General features: G+C 38.8%; 1 protein-coding gene across 1 annotated transcript in view; it reads left to right on the top strand.

Moving 5' to 3' along the window:
• ABCA13 (ATP binding cassette subfamily A member 13) overlaps nt 1-20,047 on the top strand; it is a 176,034-nt gene that overhangs the window by 144,084 nt on the left and 11,903 nt on the right. The window contains 3 exon segments of the mRNA XM_032683056.1: nt 11,340-11,474; nt 13,998-14,101; nt 16,668-16,760. Coding sequence (XP_032538947.1) covers nt 11,340-11,474; nt 13,998-14,101; nt 16,668-16,760 — 332 coding nt within the window.

Below are 20,047 nucleotides of genomic sequence, written 5' to 3'. Positions count from 1 at the left end.
TCTTTGTGGTAGTTTTTACTTTCTGTTACTAGCAGAGTACTGAAAACTTGAATACGTTTCCCTTGATCTAAAAGAAATATATTAAGTGATAATTGTTATTTCATAAACTTCTCAACTACAATTATCTGTTTTCTTCGTGAACTGACAATTTCTCTCTAACAGTTAGGCTAAACCCCTATGATCAGTAGCATCTATTGTCATGACACTTTAGTAGACACAAAAATGGCAACATCTCCTCTAGAGCTTTGTAGTCATTCAAAAGGAAGCAGTAAATATCCAGACATCTTATTGATCTATGTTACTGACTTCTTTTGGTCCTAGGTGTAATTTAAAACAGGAATCAAAGTTTAATCATGCACCAGTGCTCTTAAAATGTTATAAACATGGCTTTTAAACTTTTCTGTCTTAACATTTTCATAATTTGCCAGGAGAGGTGTCTTTGAGTGAGAGCTAAGTAGGCCTTTAGTGCTGTGCTACCTTCCTGGCTCCTGGAGTCACAGACTCTTAGCTACTGCTCTGGAGAGCAGCCAGACAGAGAGGGACCTGAGAGTTTGGATTGATAGGAAGGTGAACACGAGCCAGTAGTGTGTCCAGGTGGCCAAGAAGGCCAATGGCATCCTGGCCTGGATCAGGAACAGTGTGGCCAACAGGTCCAGGGAAGTGATTCTTCCCCTGTACTCAGCGTTGGTGAGGCCACACTTCAAGTACTGTGTCCAGTTCTTGGCCCCTCAGTTCAGGAAGGATATTGAGGTGCTGGAGCAGGTCCAGAGGAGGGCAACTAGGCTGGTGAAGGGACTCAAACACAAGTCCTATGAGGAGAGGCTGAGGGAGCTGGGGCTGTTCAGCCTGGAGAAGAGGAGGCTCAGGGGAGACCTCATCACTCTCTCCAACTCCCTGAAAGGAGGTTGTAGCCAGGTGGGGGTTGGTCTCTTTTCCCAGGCAACTATCAGTAAGACAAGAGGGCATGGTCTTAATTTGTGCCAGGGGAGGTTTAGGTTAGATATTAGAAAGAATTTCTTTACAGAGAGAGTAATCAGACATTGGAATGAGCTGCCCAGGGAAGTGGTGGATTCTCCATCCCTGGAGGTTTTTAAGATGAGACTGGATGTGGCACTTAGCACCATGGTCTAGTAACCACAGCAGTAGTGGATCAAGGGTTGGACTTTATGATCTCAGAGGTCTTTTCCAACCCAGCTGATTCTATGATTCTATGATTATAGTACTCATGGGTGTGAGGAAAGAGCTGTTCAAGTGGCACTGGTAGACATGTCCTTATTGGTAATACCTCATCTGCACACAACTGGAGACAGGCTTTGGGAAGTGTAAACTGATCCATGCATTACAATGGACTGTTAGTTCTTGAATCCTACACTGTCTGCAGCCCTGCCAACATCAGGAGAGTGTGTCTGTGTGTGCATCTGCACATGGATCCTGCTGTCACTGCTTGATTTGTGACTCCTTCAAGTGATCTGGCCTCTGAGCAGTAACTGTTTTGGAGAATGAAGACCAAGATCAGGAGCTATGTGGAAGCTTGAGAATGGAGAGAAATCTGTGGTGTGCTTATGGGCCTGGATTTCATAACAAACTGTTCCATGCAGCACCAAACTTTTCTTGGATAACTGGGAAGGTTTCCAGGTTGTGATATGAAGGAGAGTACCAAGAGATTTTTGTGCTGTGCATGCAGAGTGTCCTGCTGCTTGTGTGTGTGTGATTGAATGCTACTGCAAATGCTGTTTCCTGTCTGCATTCCGTGAGGGGCCAGGAGGGTAACCTGGCTTTGTACACTTTCTCTATAGACAGTGTGAGAATAGTGCTCTCTCTGAAATATCTGGCATTCATGAATTCCATTTCAAATGCAGAAATATTAGGAATAATTTGTGTACCTAAGAGCCTCCCCTTTATGATCAGATCCAGCTATTTTCTGGGCAATTAGTAGACAGCCACTGCAATGTCAGTCCTCAAGACCATTTGGGGAAGAGTTCTTCAAGTGGTGTACTAAGTCGTGCACATGTCACGCTTCAAGTGGATGAAAATGAGTCATTTAGACATAAGTTATGCTACTGTGGAGCACTGAGAGAAGAAAAATGTTAATCATCTGATTATCCTGGACCTTACATGATCTGGATGTAGGCTTAGACTGTTCTTTATAGGCGGCCTTCTGTTCCTTAGTATCGCATTTGTGATATAGAGATCATTCTCCCTTTCAGTTGTCTTAATTTTCTGTCTGCATAGATTGCAGTGCAGACTTTGTTGCCATATGCTCATGATCAAGTCATCAAAGACTGAAAATAATATTTATCTGTTCTTGTTTACCTTCATCCAAAACTGAAATGCAGCTATCTCAGAGGAAATGTTTTTGTCAGTGGGCCCTGTGGACTGTATGGCACTGCTGTCAAGTGTTCAGCAGCTGCTGTGCTCCAATTCAGAAATGGCTGGTGCCTGGAGTAAGTGGGTCTATTAGTTGCCTATAAAAAAAATAAGGCCTGATAATGCTTTGGAATAGCAGCTGTATGGAAATGAAAGCTGTTATTTTCTCATCATTCCCTCCTGCCTATGATACAGTGCTCCAAGCTTGCCTCAGTGTTTACCAGTGAGTGTTCATGCTACTATGCACAGATATATATTCCAGAGAGTACATTGGTTTGACATGGAAAGAAAAATAAATTTACTTTGTTTTTTAATGAATTGGTGAGCAGGCAGGTGACTTACAGGATGTGTTGCTGTTGAATTTGCCTATTGAAACACTAAAAGGACCAAATCTTTTGCTAGATAGATTTATCAGCATCAGGAATTAAGTGCCTGATGTAAAGTTGAGTGCACTTAATGTTCCAAAACAGTAATTAAATCAATGGGAAAGGAGGAGAAAAACGGGTCATTTACTATCAATATTAAGCTTCACATGTAATGTGAAGTTTTGCTATACTTCACAAATCTGCTCTGCAAGTTTCTTTTTGCTGCAAAATTTGGAAAAGTTAGAGTAAGATTTTGGGCTGTTTAGACAGCTACTGATTTAACATAGTACTTTTAATTCTTATTTTTATTTCTTTAATATATTAACTTTCTATATCTCAAATTGTTCAAAAACATATCACACAACTTGTTAAAAATTAAAATTATTAGCACAACATTAAATGACATCTCTCATTAGCATTAAAATTCGTGTTGCAAATCTTAAAAGAAGCTTCAAGAGGTCTTCTGAGGCAACTTCTTAGAATGTCAGTATGCTTTCTCTTTACATTAAGTCTCCAGGTAGATTTTTGCACTGATTACATGTTATATTCTGTAGGTGCTAGAAATGGGAGCTTGTGAATTCATTTACTCTTTGCATGTTTGCTTTTTTTTGGACCCAAGCAGAATTAGTGTGTACAGTTTTATGAGATTCTGGGATAAAGAATTATTTTCCTCCTGAAGTTTGAACATGAATGTAAGAAACAATTCTGAGCTTAATCTGAAATCAAATAAATACTGTTTGGCGTGGAATTGATGAATGATTTCTATTTAGGATGTTCAAACTACACTCAGTTCTTGATACTTTGAATTACTGCTTTGGACATGTATAGTTATTTTTCAGATGACTCTAGAATTCAACCCATGTTTATTATCATTTGTACAGAATATAGTATACATTTTTAGTATTGAGTCAGGTTTGCTTTACGAGGATTTCTTAAAAAAATTAGCAAGCAGTTATGCATTGTATTTATTGTGTCAGAAATGATACAAAACAAATATAACTATGGATACAACCTTCTGAGTGAAGATAGATGTGCTATAACGTTTCTAGTCTTTGAATAGATTGAGTCTTCATTAACTCCAAGTTTTTTACTTGAATATTAGAGGTAATTTTCAAAGAGAGTGAAAAACCATTAGCATTAGCCAGCCATGACTAGGCTTTGTGAACAAAGATTTGAGGAAGGCTCTACCCACGTTTGTTACAAGTGTGCTGGTGGCTAAAAAGGCCAATACGAGACAGGCACATCCAGTTGCAAAAGGCACAGCAGAAAGACTCCTTAGGTGGTATATTCTGCAAGGCACGAGTCTTTCTGTGTTGTCTTTTCTCCTTGAGAGTGATCCTGCGTGCGTTCTCAAAAGCATCAGCAGTGTTATAAATAGTGTGTCTCCAGGCCTCCCAATTGGAGGCCAGAGTAGACCAGTTATGGTGATCAATATGGCCAAGGCTGAGATGTTGCTTCAGGGAGTCCTTGTATCTTTTCTTTGGGGCTCCTCTCTTGGCGGCAGCCGGTGGCAAGTTCACCATAAAGCAAGATCTTAGGGAGGCAGTGGTCCTTCATCCTTGAGATGTGTCCTGCCCAACGCAGCTGTGTTCTCATTAACATGGCCTCAATACTTGTGACTGCTGCTTGTTCTAGAACAGATGTATTAGTCATATAATCTGACCAGTGGATGTTTAGGATTGTTCGGAGGCAGCGTTGATGGAAGCGTTCTAGGAGTCACAGGTGGTGGCGGTAGATGACCCATGATTCAGATCCATATAAGAGAGTAGACAGCACTATGGCTCTGTAAACACTGATCTTTGTACTTTTCTTCAAGTGTTTATTTTACCAAACTCTTTTATGAAGCTTTCCTAAGGCACTATATGCCTTTGCTAACCTGTTATCTATCTCTCCATCAATTTTACCGTCCGAGGAGATGAGGCTACCTAGGTAATTAAACTGCTGGACTGATTTGAGCACTGATGCGCCAATGGTGATATGGGGATGATGGAAGACTTCCTGAGGTGCAGGTTGATAGAGAACTTCTGTCTTCTTTAAGCTGACTTCCAGCCCAAAGAGCTCAGCAGTATCTGCGAAGCAGGATGGTAAATGCTGCAGAGCTGCTTCTGTGTGGGCAACAAGGGCGGCGTCATCAGCATAAAGCAGCTCCTGAACCAGATGGTTTAAGGTCTTGGTGTGAGCCTTCAGTCGCCTTAGGTTGAAAAGGCTTCCATCAGTACGATATCGAATGTAGATACCATCATGATCATCAAGGTCTGCTGTGGCCCTTTGGAGCATCATGCTGAAAAAGGCTGTGAATAGGGTTGGTGCAAGAACACAGCCTTGTTTCACACCATTAGTTATTAGAAAGGGCTCAGAAAGTGCATTGCCATAACTGACTTGGCCATGTTGATCCTCATGGAGTGAGATGATCATTTTAAGGAACTTGGGGGGACAACCTAAGTGTTCCAAAATCTGCCATAGACCTTTTCTGCTCACAGTATCGAAAGCCTTGGTGAGGTCAACAAAGGTTACCTTTGTTCTGTTCCCTACACTTCTCTTGCAGTTTGAGAACAAATATCATGTCCGTGGTACTCCTGTTGGCTCTGAAACCACATTGGCTTTCAGGAAGAATTCCTTCTGCTATAGCTGGTATTAGTCTGTTCAAGAGTATTCTTGCCAAGATTTTGCCAGCAATGGAGAGCAGAGTAATACCACGGTAATTTGAGCAATCTGATTTAGTTTCTTTCTTCTTATATAGGGTGATGATGATTGCATCACGAAGGTCTGATGGTAGTTCGCCTAATTCCCAACAGCGCACCACAAACTCGTGAAATTTAGCATGGAGTGCAAGGCCCCCATGTTTCCAGACTTCAGGTGGAATTCCATCAACCCCAGCTGCCTTGCCGATTTTCACCTGCTGTATGGTCTTAAGGGTTTCTCCTAAATTGGGGCCGTATCTAATTCATATTTCACAGGTTGTTGTGTGATGGACTGAATAGCTGAGTCTTAGACTACACGGCTGGTACTGAAAAGAGTCTGAAAGTGTTCAGACCATTGATTCAGAATGGAGGTTTTATCTGTCAGAAGCGTTTGACCATCAGCACTGAGTAGAGGACTTTGGGTTTGGTATGTGGCCCGTATGCTGTTTTCAAGGCCTCATAGAATCCTCTGTGATCACCCGTGTCTGCGCATAATTGAGTTTTCTCAACTAGACTGATCCACCACTTGTTCTGGATGTCACGGAGTTTCTGTTGGAGCTTGCTGCATGTAAGGCGAAAGGCCGTTTTTCTTATGTGACAGGATGGCAGTGCAAGGTGTGCTTGGTGGGTGGTTCTCTTCTTCCTCAACAATTCTTGGATCTCTTGATTGTTTTCATTGAACCAGTCCTTGTTCTTCTTGAGGGAGAACCCTAAGGTTTCTTCAGAGGATTGCAGGATGCTGGTTTTAATATGGTGCCAAAGTGTTACAGGAGAGGTACCTGTTGATTCTGTGGAATGGTTTTCGAGCCTGGTTTGAAGATTGGCCTGGAATTTGTTTCTCACTGTGACTGACTGGAGATTGTTGACTTGGAGTCTCCTCCTTGGGATACTGCCCCTTTTAGGTTTGAATTTAAGAATGAGGTTAAGTTTACAGCGCATCAGTCGATGGTGTGTTTGACATTCTGTACTGGGCATCACGCGGGTGTGGTGGACATCTCTCCATCGCACCAAGACATAATCGATGAGGTGCCAGTGCTTAGATCTGGGATGCATCCAGGTTGTCTTCAGACTATCTTTCTGCTGAAAGATAGTATTAGTGATGGTGAGCTGTTGCTCTGCACAGAATTCTAGCAGAAGTCGACCATTATCGTTGCAGTTTCCAACACCATGCTTGCCTAATATTCCTTTCCAGGCTTCAACATTCTTTCCTACTCTGGTGTTGAAATCACCAAGGATAATGATCTTATCATCTGCAGGAACCTTCTGGGTAAGGCGGCGCAGGTTGGTGTAAAATTTATCTTTTTCAGCTTGGAGAGTTGGGGCATATATACTAAAGAGGACAATGTGTTGCTTGTTGTGCAGTGGAAGGAGTAGGGAGATAATGTGGTCGGAATGACCTGTCGGCAGATTTTCAAGTTTAGGAGCAATAGAGGTTTTGATCATGAAGCCGACTCCTGAGAGATGTGTTTCAGTTCTGGGTTTACCTGACCAAAAGAGTGCATAACTGGCACCATGTTCTCTGAGGCTGCCTTCATCGTGAAGGTGAACTTCGCTGAGAACAGCAATGTTGAGACGTGACAGTTCATGGGCAATTAGGACAGAATGACGCTCAGGACGTCTGCTATCCACTGAATCGAGCATGGTTCTGATGTTCCAGCATGCTAGAGTTAATTTGGGTACATCTTTGGAGACAGGTGTATGCGCCTTTGTCTTTTGATCTTTGTGCGACTGCATTTGTAGAAGATGTCGCTACAGGGCTTTGCAAATGTGAGTAAAGCCTTCAAGCCTGTGCAATGGATTTTTTAGGTGAAATGCAGTATGTGTGGAACTGAACCCACCCTTTAATCCTAAGGTTCATCTGCTCGGGCCAAGTGAGCTTGGACAGTGGCAGCGAGGTCCTCAGGGTGTAGGTTTAATTAGAGTGACTTTCTCTTAGATGAATGGCCTTACAGGGCTAATCGAGCTCCATCTGCCCAGGTTTAGAGCTGTTCATCTCCTCTGTGTGCTCCGGGGCTCCCCCTCTCATCTCCCACAAGGGCACAGTCCGCGCCAGCAAAGCTCCCCCTCTCTCGCTCCTTTCCACGCCCGAGGCTGAGCCGTGCCACGTGCATGGCCGGGGCCATGCCGCCGTGCGCACATGTTCCCATTAGCATTAGTGGTTACATAATTTTCATCACTTACTACTTTTCAGTGGAATGGATGTGCCTCTTAGTTCCCTACTAAGTACCATGCCTACTAAGCACCATGCCTACTTTAACCTTTACTCCCACAGATACTAGCATGCGTGCAAAAAGTCGAGTTACCTTACAGCTTCTTCTGAAATTAATGCAGTCTTTAGGAACTCCACAATGTATTCGAGCGTTTTGTTTAGATGTTACAGATTGACTATACCAAAGCTAGGTGAACTAACCCAAAATAATTTTGGAAAAAACTTTTGTTAAAGATTTTATAATTGATGAGAGAAAAGTAAACAATTTTAAGGAATATTGTAAAATAGGAATAGTTAGCTGATAGATATAAAGTCTGTTATAATCTTCATTGAGGGTGGAAGGGAGGAAAGACTTTAAATACATCACTACAGCCATGACTAGATGTGAAACATCTTTATGGTTCAAATGCGCTCACAATGCATATATTTGCATATAACTCTGTGTCTTTTAATTTGGCCTCAATGTTACCAACTTGCTAAATAAATCGATGTATCTCCTCATTCTTCACTGCTGAAAGTAGTTGAAACCGTAAATAGAACACCATGATGAATATGACAAGGAGGGATAGAAAGTGCTTGTGTATATATCTCACAGTCACTAAAGGAAGGAAATCATTAGAATTGTAAATCTCTGGCATAATTGTGTGTATCTGTATCTGAAGAGTGGTCACATGGTCAATTCTGACTTTCATTTAAAATAGTTTAAGAGGTATTTTTGTATTTATTTTACAAGATACTATGATACAAACAACTGGTTATACAGAAAAATGGAGATGTGCAGGCTCCTCTACAATATACCTAATATGTAATAGTTCTAATTTCATCCAAATCAGTGTTTCATTGTTGTTTAGATTATGTTGATGAAGCTGAGACATTACTGGAAATCTTATGATATGTATTAAAGAAAAGAGAAAAAGTTTTGAGGTCATCTCTTGCAAGAAGAATGAACTCTATATTCTAATATTTACTGAAGCATACTCTACAATGCTCCTTTGAAGAGGGTAGCAGGAATAAGAGGGAAATAGCAGGGAAAAAATTAGGAATCAGGAAGCTGATCATTCCTTCTGCCTTTAGGTTACTGTTGTGATTCAGCCCCAAATCTGTTTTAATTTGATATGTTTTGCACCAAAAATGCATATCTAGATATCAAGCCAGATTGTGGTGTGCACTGTGATAATCTGCAAAGTTCATCTTGCAAGCTCTACACATTTAAAGCAGCAGCAAAGTGGGTACTATGAAATGATTCCCACCCCTCTCTTTTTACCTTAAGCAGACCTTGTCTTGAAAAATTCCTGTAGCAGAAGACTTGCTAGTCTTTCTCTCCTTGGACTAAACAGGAGATAGTGTAGTCATGTGTTTCTACACTAAATGCTTGAGTACATACCAGAGAGGTGAGGATTCTATGTGTGGAATTGTAAATCTTGCAAAGTCAGTTCTTTTTAGTGTTGCTCCCTATAAGGAACATTATGTTCATGCCTGACACATGACTGAGTCTCCTTGGGGGCTACAGACTACAATAAGAGCCGTCTAACCTGAATGGTTTTTTCTTCTCTCTCTGGCACTATTCCTTGACCTTCTAAATTCTTCCCCATGAGGCATTAATTGTTGCTTTAAAAGAATGGCATTTTGTTTGACTTAGAGTTTTGATAATATTTCAGAGCAGTCTTAGAAATAGTGGTTCTGGCCATATCTAAAGGGTAGTTTTTACTACTTTTCAGTTGTGACACATATTTGCTTATTGTTTACCAACAATAGGTTAACTAAATGTTAATTTTGGTGTAAACATGAAATGACATATTCTTTTCACTTTCTGATCCTAATCTTTTATAAGCTCTTCTGTGTAATTCTGTGGTTGTTGGTGTATGTGTAGGAGTATAATCCTGCTGTCAATAGCATTCATGCATTCCCAGTGATAGCAAAGTCAGTTTAGTGGAAAGGATAAGCTGTTTCCCATATGCTTTAGAGGACTTCACTTTATGGGTTGTTTTGGTGTATAAGAAGATGTGTATTTCAAAGTGAAAAAAATGCACAAAACAAAACTCAACTGTTATATCTTAGAATATAGTTTAGGTGATTGATCATTTCTAAAGCCACAGAATATCTGAATTTGCAGCACTTCTACTGATATACAAAAATAGACTGTAACTGGAAATCAATCACTGTGAACTAACCCTAAAATAGCAGAAGACTTGAACTTTTCAGTATAAAATTACCTGTGGGTTGTTTAACAGTTGTTAAGACAGTTGTTTTTTTTTTAACTTTTCTTCATTTAATGTAGTCAGAGCAACATTTATGAAATGTAGATTTTGTATGAGAACATGCATTGCCGTTGGGTTCCACATTCAGGTACACCAAACACAGGTGACTATAAATACCAGTGTGAGGATCATCACTAGAATACTGCAGATTCTTGCCACTGCAGTGTTGTTCCTGCGTAGAGAGAACTTTCTCTCAGAAGTGTCTTATTTTTGTAAGTAGCACTTCAAAAATCTTGCTAAAATGGTCACAAATATCTTGATCATTTTCAAAGGAGTTTGCATAAAACTGTCTAATAAAAATATTATTATGCTCATGGCAATTTTTTTGCGGTGAATAGTGAATATTAATTCACAATATTGTTTATTGAATTGTTTTTTCTATTGGATTTTCTGAAGTAATTGGAGACTGTCCATCTGATGTGATTAATCCTTGCAGTCCTTCCTTGCTTTCTGCTGAAGGCAATGCAGAGGGTGCAAAGGGAATGAACCACTGGGGTGCTCTGGCAGCTGATTTCGGGCAATAGAGCACCATGCAACTACCTGTTTTACAAGAATCTCCCAGCTGTCCATACATACAGGTTGAAGACATACCTGCTCTGTTACAAAGTTGATCACCTCTTGATGATACAGCCCCCCAGACACATGCCACACTTGCTGCTTTCTTTGCAGGAGGGATTTGGCAGTAAGGAGTAGAAAAGTTGCTGCTGTGATCCTAATGTTTTTGCAGGTCTCCCTGGATGGTCTAGCAGTGATAGCTGATATAGATGGACTAAGGCTATTGCTACATTTAAAATTCTCTAGCACCAGTATTTGAGGGACCCTTGTATGTTAGAACTGTGTCTGACAGGCAAAGAAGAAAGGCTGTAGGGGGTGGCATGAACGTTGTCTCCAGATGTCCTTGTCTGCTTGCTCAAATCACACATTCTTCAAGTAATTAAACCCAAACCAGCTAGGGTCAACTTACCCCTCTCAGTTATTACAAAGATATGTTAATTTAACCCTGTTACCTTTTGTGTCTAAGAATCTGTAAATCCTTGATCTGTGCCTTGCTTTTCTGACATTTTCATCTTTTTCCGTGGCCAATGGAGAATTTTGTCTCTTGAATTTTCAGTCTTTAAGATGTTTGATCAAATAAATACTGGAGAATGAGTGAAATGAGAGAAATTTTAGATCATTGACCTATTGACACAAACTGAATGCAAATGACTGTTCCAAGAAATGACAAAGCCAGATTTTCTGTATGAGAAAATCCTTATCCTTTTTTGAGAACTAAGGGGTCCCAGAGAAGCTTTTTGTATGTGTTTAAGATTCAAAATAATAATATGCAGCAAGTGGGGATTAATAAGGAAACAACATGTACATTTGCTTTATATTTATGAACAGAATATTGTTTTAGACTAAGCACAAATGCTACCTGATCTGACTCATCTTTGTTGGCCTTCAAATTTCTGAACCACAGGTTGCAGAGGACCTTGTTAACCGGTTGCACCTCAATGCCCATGCTGACAAACTGGTGAGAACATACAGTGCTGGCACAAAGAGGAAGCTCTCTACTGCTGTGGCTTTAGTTGGTAAACCCCAAATACTTTTACTGGTGAGTAAAGGTAACACTGTGCCTATGATAAATGGGTTACATTGAATTTTGTTCTCTTGTATGTTGCTTTAAAGAAAATCAGGTAGTTTCCTGATCAGTCAGGGAGTAATTGATACATGGAGCTACAACTGTACTCTTTGTTCTATTCTATGAATACCTTTAATTTTATTCTCTAGTGCTCACAAAAATTGAAAGTGAAATTGTTTTGTTTTTTTTTTTTTTCCTTGGCTTAATTGGATGAGCAGGGGAAAAAAAGCCCTAAACATAAATAAATTGTAGCATCCTATGGCCCAAATACATATTCAATTTTTTTAAAGATTTACCAAGGTAGAAGGAGAAAAAATAAGGTAATGTAAAATATATTGATGATTAATGTATTCTCTATTTTGTACATAACGTGAGAAAAATACATATGAGCAAATCTATTGGCCTCCTAAAGGAGGAATACTCTTATTTTAATTAGTAATTTGGAGCTAGTATAATAAATTATCAACTCATCTTTTTCAGAATATTCCTATTTCTTGCTAGGTCATCTTTCATAAATCTGGCTAGTTATTACATCTTTGTTGGATTCAGAAGTCACACAATCAAACTAATACTCCTGAATTATATTAATTTGAATTACTTACCACATGTTGTTTTGGTGCTTGCATAGTACTGCTCATTTAGGCCTGAAACTGGCCCCTCCAGTTTAAATAATGCCTTTTGTATTGAAGATCAGGAATCTGCAATAGATCTGCAGAGAACTGCATCATTATGCTACCACATACTCCTTCTTATCATTGCCTATTGTTTCACTAGAGAATATTGAACAGCCCTTTCTTAAGCCTTGGCTGAGAAGAGCTAAACCCATTCAACAGTGGAATAAACCTTTCAAAACAGTCAGGGAAAGAAAAGCTGCTCCTCAGAGTAGAGAGAGAAACCAGTGCTTCCAGTAACAGATCATAGGCTAAGTCGAATCAGACAAAACTGATCTCTTGGGGTTCGTGTTTCAGAAGATCAGACACATTTTGCTGCTACTAACTGACTATCCTTGCCTCACTTCTAAGCTGAATTATTTTATTTACATTTTATGCTTAAACTGACCTTGGTTCAGTTAGTAAAAGGAGGAGATAATCTTAAATCAGTGCTTTTTCCTGATCTTAGAAAATGCTCCAACTGTTTTTGTGTGTCTTTATGACAGTATACTACTGCAAGTATACATTTTAGTCTCCTTCTTGCTGCAGGGCACAGACTATTGCATATAGAACAACAAGAGGAAAGAAAAATATCTAAACACGTCAAATGCTTTAAAACATTGGGATGGCTTTAGAAAGCTAGTAGATTTTTAAGGAGGTATTCAGTATTTTAAAAAGCTTTTTTTTTATTTTGTTTGAAAGCACTATAAACACCACTATAAACTACTGAATCTGCTTCTAGATTGCTTCCAGGATCATGGCTATTAATTTGAGTAAAAGTGTGGGTTGCTTTATGTTTATTGCTTTTTAAGTTTTCTTTGTTAGCAACCCACAGACAATGGGAGACTCAACTGAATTTTTTCACCTCTGCCACTGGTAGCCAAGCACCAAAATCAGCATCAAACTGGATGTTTTGTTTGCTTTGTTCCTTGAAAACTTTGTTTCCAGGTTTCAGCTTGAGATCCTTGCGACAAATACATTGGCCAAGGCCATACCACCCTAATAGGTGCTGACACCCCTCATGGAATTCCATAGGTTAAAGATCAACTGTAAGAATTTATTTCTCCCTAGTTTTGTAGTGACAGAGACTAGATTTGACAAGCAGATATCATTCCTTTTGCTGCTATGGGTGAATGAGGTAAAAATTTGATTTAGTGAGGAAAGAAGGATTAATTAGGAAGGGGAAATATAGTTTTTCTAGCATCACTTTCTCCATGAAAGCCATCCCAGAGGGAAATGGGTTTGATAGACAGTTTGCATTGAGTTAATGTTACTTAATCCCATGGATTCTCTCCACTGTGGGTGAGAATTCCTCTCAAAGGGACTATGGGAATAACTGGTGGGGAATGCCAAATCCGAACATACTAGCAACACCTGGATATGGGATGGACAGTGCAGGCAGCTAGGAGCTACAGGATTTCTCCACTTGTTTGCTATCATGGGAGATGTGCGTGTGGCAGAGAAACAGTCACCAAACCCTCCAAGAAAGTGAGAAAAAAATACCTGCAAGTGTCTCCTGTCAAAAAGAGTACATGTATATAGATTACTAAACATATATATATTTATAAATAATTTATAAATGTATCTTTAATATATAATATATATAAACATTTTTTATATATCTACTTCTTTACTTAAAAGTGCCTTCCATAAATTTAGAAATTAAACTGTATACGTTAAAGCAAACCATTGATCAGGGTGTCAGTCAGGAAACCTTCCGAAAATGTAACATTTGAAGAGAAAAATATATGATTTTATTGTGAGTTCTGTTAATTCTTCATGCTGTGCAGAAGCCACTGTATGTTTTTCCCATGTTGCTGTGTTGTCATTTTCATTTTTCCGATAGGATGAGCCCAGCTCTGGGATGGATCCCTGCTCTAAACGCCACCTTTGGAAAACCATCCTGAAGGAAGTTCAGGATGGCTGTGCAGCTGTGCTGACATCTCACAGGTAAAACCCTTACCTCAGCTGACAGCATATTCTTGTTCTGTCTCCTCACCTGCTGTCAACCGAGAGCAGAAGAAGATATTCTGAAGATATGCTCACCCTTGTGTGAAACACAGAATATGTCTTGGAATTTTATGACAATTCCTTCCTGCTTGTGAAAGCTGAGCCTGTGTAAATCCCAAATGTTTTCTATATTTGATTTTTAAGGAATAGAATGTGGGTTAAGGGGCTACAGGCACAGAAAAATGATGCAATTAATTCTTCCTTTTCTATGCTCTTTCTATTCAGTGCTGTAGTGTCTTTTCCTGCTTGGAACATTAGGTTATTTTTTTGCAGCTGCCCACCTTAAAAGTCCTTACAAAGGGAGGTGGGAATGAAAAACCTTATGATTTTATTAAGTTTCTGTTTTGCATCACTGTATGAAAAGAGTATGCCATGGTATCCTAAAGAGGGTTGTGTCAGCTCCTCTCTTGCACTACTCTCTCTCTGCACTCTGGAAATGGTAGGAGTGATCCCATCCTCTTAGACGAGTCCATCTACATTAAATATCTTGTCAGTTCTCTGATATGGTCTGGTTTAACAGAGGAAACTGTTTTGTAACATCTGTAGTAAAATGCAATAAATTGATGTTCCCTTTGGGAATATATATAGTATGTATAACTATATATGAAATGTCTTTAAATGAGGGAGAGATCATGAAAACATTTGCAAACAGAACAGAGCTTACAAATCAAAACAGCAACGTAACATTTTGTTCAAATGAGATTTGAAGCATAGATGAATTAATAAAGGAATGCAGGAAAACGTCCCTCAATATTTTATATTTTCAAATTTTTTCAGATGTTCTTAAAATATATCTGTTGTCCCAGTATATTACTGATGGAAAAGTGCTCCAAAAATATTGTAGTATATTATTTATGGAAGGTGAATTTTGAAAATCACATAGTTGTATTTGATGCCCAAGTGCTTACCAGCTCACTCATTTAGGGAATATGAGTTATGCATTGTGAATTCACTTGAATGATTTTCAAGAAAGAGTGTGCTTTGATTTTTCAGTCCAGATTAGGAATCTGTATTTGCAAACACCAGCTAAACTGAAGAGACTTGTGGTCTCATTACTAATATGCTGTAAATAAACAAGTAAAATCTATCAAATTGTTACTAACTACACATATAGCTCTAAAAATGAATGACTTGAGGAGGATATAAGTACAATGATAGTGTACACACTGTTGTCCCAGAGTGGAAGAAAGAGAAATTATTCTATACTAATACTATTTGCTGAAGGCCATTGGAGATTTATTTGAGATTATTTACTTGTATAAGTACAGAAATTTTTCTTATGAAGTGAACCTTCATGCATATCAGAAAACATATCTCTAAGGTATAGACATGGTTTCCTGTGTAAAAATTAGTTTTTGAGAACTATTTACTTTTCAGAGAGAATTTTTTACTAAAATTTCAGAGGCAAAACTTTTGTTTCAGTGGGGGAGGAGTGAGGCTATATCAACAGTCCCTACAGCCCTATTTTTATGCCATTTTACCACAGATGGGGAGTGTTATGCCAAGGGGAGCATTAGGAATTAATCAGTGAATTTCCTGATTTGTGGGAAGATGTGTTAGCAAGCCCTCTCCCCATGTCTCTCAAATATAGCAGTTTGGTAGTTCTCAACACAGCCCTCTCCTATTTTAAGGGAATTGTTCCTGGGGGTTACTTAATTGCCAGTGCTTATTCAGTCAAAGCACTTTGATTTGGACTGGAGCACGGCTGAGGCACACAAGACATCTCTTGCTTAGCAGTCTCAGAAGGGTTGGGTAGGACACATGATGAATTTCAAGTACATCAACAATCTTTCACTCCTCTTTGTAATGATGAGTATGACCCAGCCGATGCCCTTATGTGCTGCTTTGGAAGAACTGCTCACACAATTCTGTATAATATGTAGAGTGGCAGACCATCTGCCCTTAGATTTACAAGTCAAAGTTATTATCATCTGAAGCAGTCACATCTAAAGGAGGATCCTGTTTTTCTATTCAACTGCATTTCCATGTCCTAAATTCTGTTTGGATAGTAGTGTTTTGGATCTTCTTCTACCCTGTAATCAGACTAAGGGTAACTCCTTTTCGAGGGTATGTACTATGCAAAAGGCAATCTGTGGAAGCTTACTTCTTCTTCTTCTATCCTTTAGCTTAGAATAACCACAGACAGGTATCACAGGGAAAAACAGCATTCATGGCTCTCGCACTCATGGCATTTCTGAGACTGCTTATCAGGCATTTGTGTACGGTACTGATGCCTTTGCGTTGTTGCCAGAACTGTCTAATTAGTTATGGACTAAAAACATAAATGGTGGATTAGGGATCTCTTCTAGTTGTCATGTGGTAATAACTTTTGGTATGTACTGACTAGGGTTACAGCTTTGATTGTTGCCCTTTAAAGTCAAAGGTTTTGTGTAGTCGTTTTTGCAGCTGTCCAGATCCCTTCCACTTTAACTAAAGTTAGATATAAATAATGTTCTCTGTTTTCACTATTATTTATTTAATTTTCTTTTTTCACTTCATTTTGTAGTATGGAAGAATGTGAAGCTCTCTGCACACGGCTTGCTATTATGGTCAATGGAAGTTTCAAGTGTCTTGGTTCTCCCCAGCATATTAAAAACAGGTATTATATGTCAATATCAAACCTTCTGCATCTGCATTCAGTGTAAGAACTGACTAGACACTTTAGTAGTGCTAAGGCATAAACACTTATGACTGCTAAGCACATCTTCCTTTTCCTGCCATCGCTGAAGTTAAAAAAGAGCCAATTAGGATATCTTAGCAAGCTAAATTGACATATGGCATTGCTAAAATGCTTTGTAGTCTGCATTGGTAATTGAAAGAGGCAGATCTAAAGAGACAGTATCTAAAATGAAGCACTTCTGCACGTAACCTAAGGAATAGGTTGTGAGAATTCAACACGGCGATAAAATACAATTTGACTCCTTCTGAGGATTTCTTGTAACAGGAAGAAGCACTTTTAACAGGTCAGCAGCCCATAAGAACATCTATTGCTTCCTACCAAATTCACTGACAATTGCAGATATTTATGCTATTTTATGCATCCTTTTCCTGGTGTGCATAAGCCTCTTTGCTCTTTGAACTCTATTCATGAGTTAATTTAATACCTGTTAATGTTTAATTTAGAGGATGGGCTCAAATGAACATAAAGGAAAGAGGATCAGAAGCTAAGGGGAAAGTTGCTGCAACTTGTAGCTAGAACATTTACATTCCATAATAAATGTAATTGTTAGGACATCCAGACAGTCAGCTGTGTAAGATGATACAGCTCATTTACAAGCAGCAAAGCTGCACTGCTTTGTACTAGCTCAGCACTTCGCACTCAAGTGCAGATGCATTTGTCAATGGCAATAAGCTCTATAGAAATATTTTGGAATTGTTTATAGGGCAGATAACTTCTTGTCCCTTGATGGCACTTTTGGCTTTCTACCCTTCCTTTTGGGTAGAACCATAGGCCCTTGTTTCACAGTTGCATTGGCATGATGGGCCTGATTCACATTTACTTTAATAAGCTCTCTCCTTTCAAGTTTTTTTCATCAAGACAAACTTTCATCTAAAGACATTGCAAACTGGATGGTGAAAAAATGAGGTCTGCATCTGTATTTCTGATGGTTCTGTGTGATCATAGCCTTCTTTTCATGTTTGTATACCTTTTCAGGGAGTAGTTGCCACAATTTCTGGAGGTATGAGAAGTTAATTGCACTTCAGCAGTTTCTGCTTCTTTTGCATCTAGGTCTTTGCCTTTGCCATCCTATCTTTTCCCAAGTTTCATAGCATAGAGCTGGAGCAGATTAGAGAGAGTGCAGGCATCCTTTATTGCTTTTGTAGTATGATAGACAGATGTCTGTAGAGGACAGTGCAGATCTTGGACAGGTGAAACTGCTTTTTGAAGATGTGTGTGCCCCCTAATATGAAAAAATAGTATTACTTAGGCACTTCAGCTGAGTGTACAAAGTTAGCTGGGAAAAATGTGAGTCTCTCCTTTTTATGTTTCAGATCCTCTGGAGTGAGTACCTGTCTCTGTCTTTTCAGCTTGACTTTGAGAGGGCAAAATAAGATATTTCACAAAGGCTACCTTCCTCTTTATCCTCTCAGTGACTTTTTCATTTTTTTGCCACTTCTGATGTTTCCTTTACAGCATCTTTTCATTTGCCTTCTTAAGGAAACAAGACATCATAAGCATACTCATAAGTATGCACCATATTCATATAAATAGGACAGTTATTTCTCAATTTTCTGCACTGCCTCTGTAGATATACTTCTTTCAGATCATAGTTAGCATATCAATGCAGAAGTATCATGCTGGAAGTGCCTTCATATTAATTTTGAAGTTATTGAGACATTCACAGATTTGCTGTTCAAGAATCAAGGCAGTATGGGTGCCTCTTTTAAATTTTCTAAAGCAAGGTCATAATAAGAATATTTGGCAGTCATATTTGTAGCAACTATTTGTTTAGAATCACTGTAACTTTATTAAAACCACTTCTTCTCTACGTTAAGAATTTTTCATACTATCAACAGATGACTGTTCTTTACTGTATGTCAGCGACATTCATGTGGGGTAATATGTGCACTGAAGACCAATATTGCTGAGACTTTTCACAGAAACTGTGCAGTTCAAGCTGCACTAAGACTTTTCATTCAAGGCAGGACTAAAATCCCTTTAACTCCCCGCTTATTAATTGATTTGGTCTCCAAATTTTCCACACTTATTTTTCAGGAATCCATTGAATTTTTTAAAACTTTAGAACACTTTATTAGTAAAAAAATAGCTACTAACTTTTTCAAAGGATTTATTTAAAATCATGCAGTTGTCTGAATTTGCTCTGGCTGCCTAATTAATTTTGTTGGCTGGCAGGAACAAAGCCACTGTAGAGAGCACAGTTTTGAAACCTCATATACACACAAATGTTAAAGATTGCCGATTTTTTTGCTTGTTTGTCTGGTTGGTTGTTTTGTTTTGTTTGTTTGGGTTGGTTTTTTTCCCCACTCTTATTTTTTATTAAGAACACAGTAAAGATGTTTCCATGTTTTCTTTGGAAAATTTTGACAAGTGCTGGGGAGAAGCCAAAACCTGTTCCTCTACTCCTCTTATTTTGTTGCTTCCAAACTTCCCTTCAACATTTGCCAATATGGCCCTTTATCATAAACCCCAGGCTATCACACACTTAACACATAAAAGTAACTGTTATGAGATTAAAAAACATTGTACCTTCTCTGTCATTAATGTTTCAGACTTGTTTGAAGACAATTTACAGATATGCTACTGTATACCTTATGGAGGATTTCTGCATCTACATGAGATGGGAAAGGGGTAGAGAAGCAGAATTCTTTTACTTATTACTCCAAAGAAAACCATTGAAATAAATAAACTTTAAATTATTTTAATATTTTCATTTTCTCACTTTGCAGTCCACTTGTGAACATCCTGAAAACCTTCCAGGATTTTGGGTTACTCCTTCCTTCCCGTTTTCCTTCCCTCCCTACGTTTTAATATCACTACCATTCTCACTGCCATACAGAGCAAAACATTGTTTCTTCTAAAGCAATAGACCATAAGGATTACTAAATCTAATCTCCTATTAGGAAACACTTACCTGAAGAAGACTACTTTCCTTAACAGCCACCTCCACTCATATATTCTCTAATGTTTTCCTGGTGTTTCAGTGTTTCCTGCAATTAGCACTGTCTAGTATATTTGTCCCATGCACCATCTCACAGTAAAACCCCCATCACTTTTTACATTTTGTTTAAAACAAGTGTGTCATGAAGCGATACAAGTGAAGGAGAGCATAAGCATAACTGATTTTGTTGCATCTGATTTAATCTGCATTACGATATCCTAAAAATTTGGGGTTTGGATGGTGTATTTGTGTGCTATGTATGCGA

Source organism: Chiroxiphia lanceolata, chromosome 1, assembly GCF_009829145.1.
Source record: "Chiroxiphia lanceolata isolate bChiLan1 chromosome 1, bChiLan1.pri, whole genome shotgun sequence".
Classification (NCBI taxonomy): domain Eukaryota; kingdom Metazoa; phylum Chordata; class Aves; order Passeriformes; family Pipridae; genus Chiroxiphia; species Chiroxiphia lanceolata.
The sequence above is the reverse complement of the archived record's forward strand: the minus strand, read 5'-3'. Positions and strand labels throughout refer to the sequence as shown.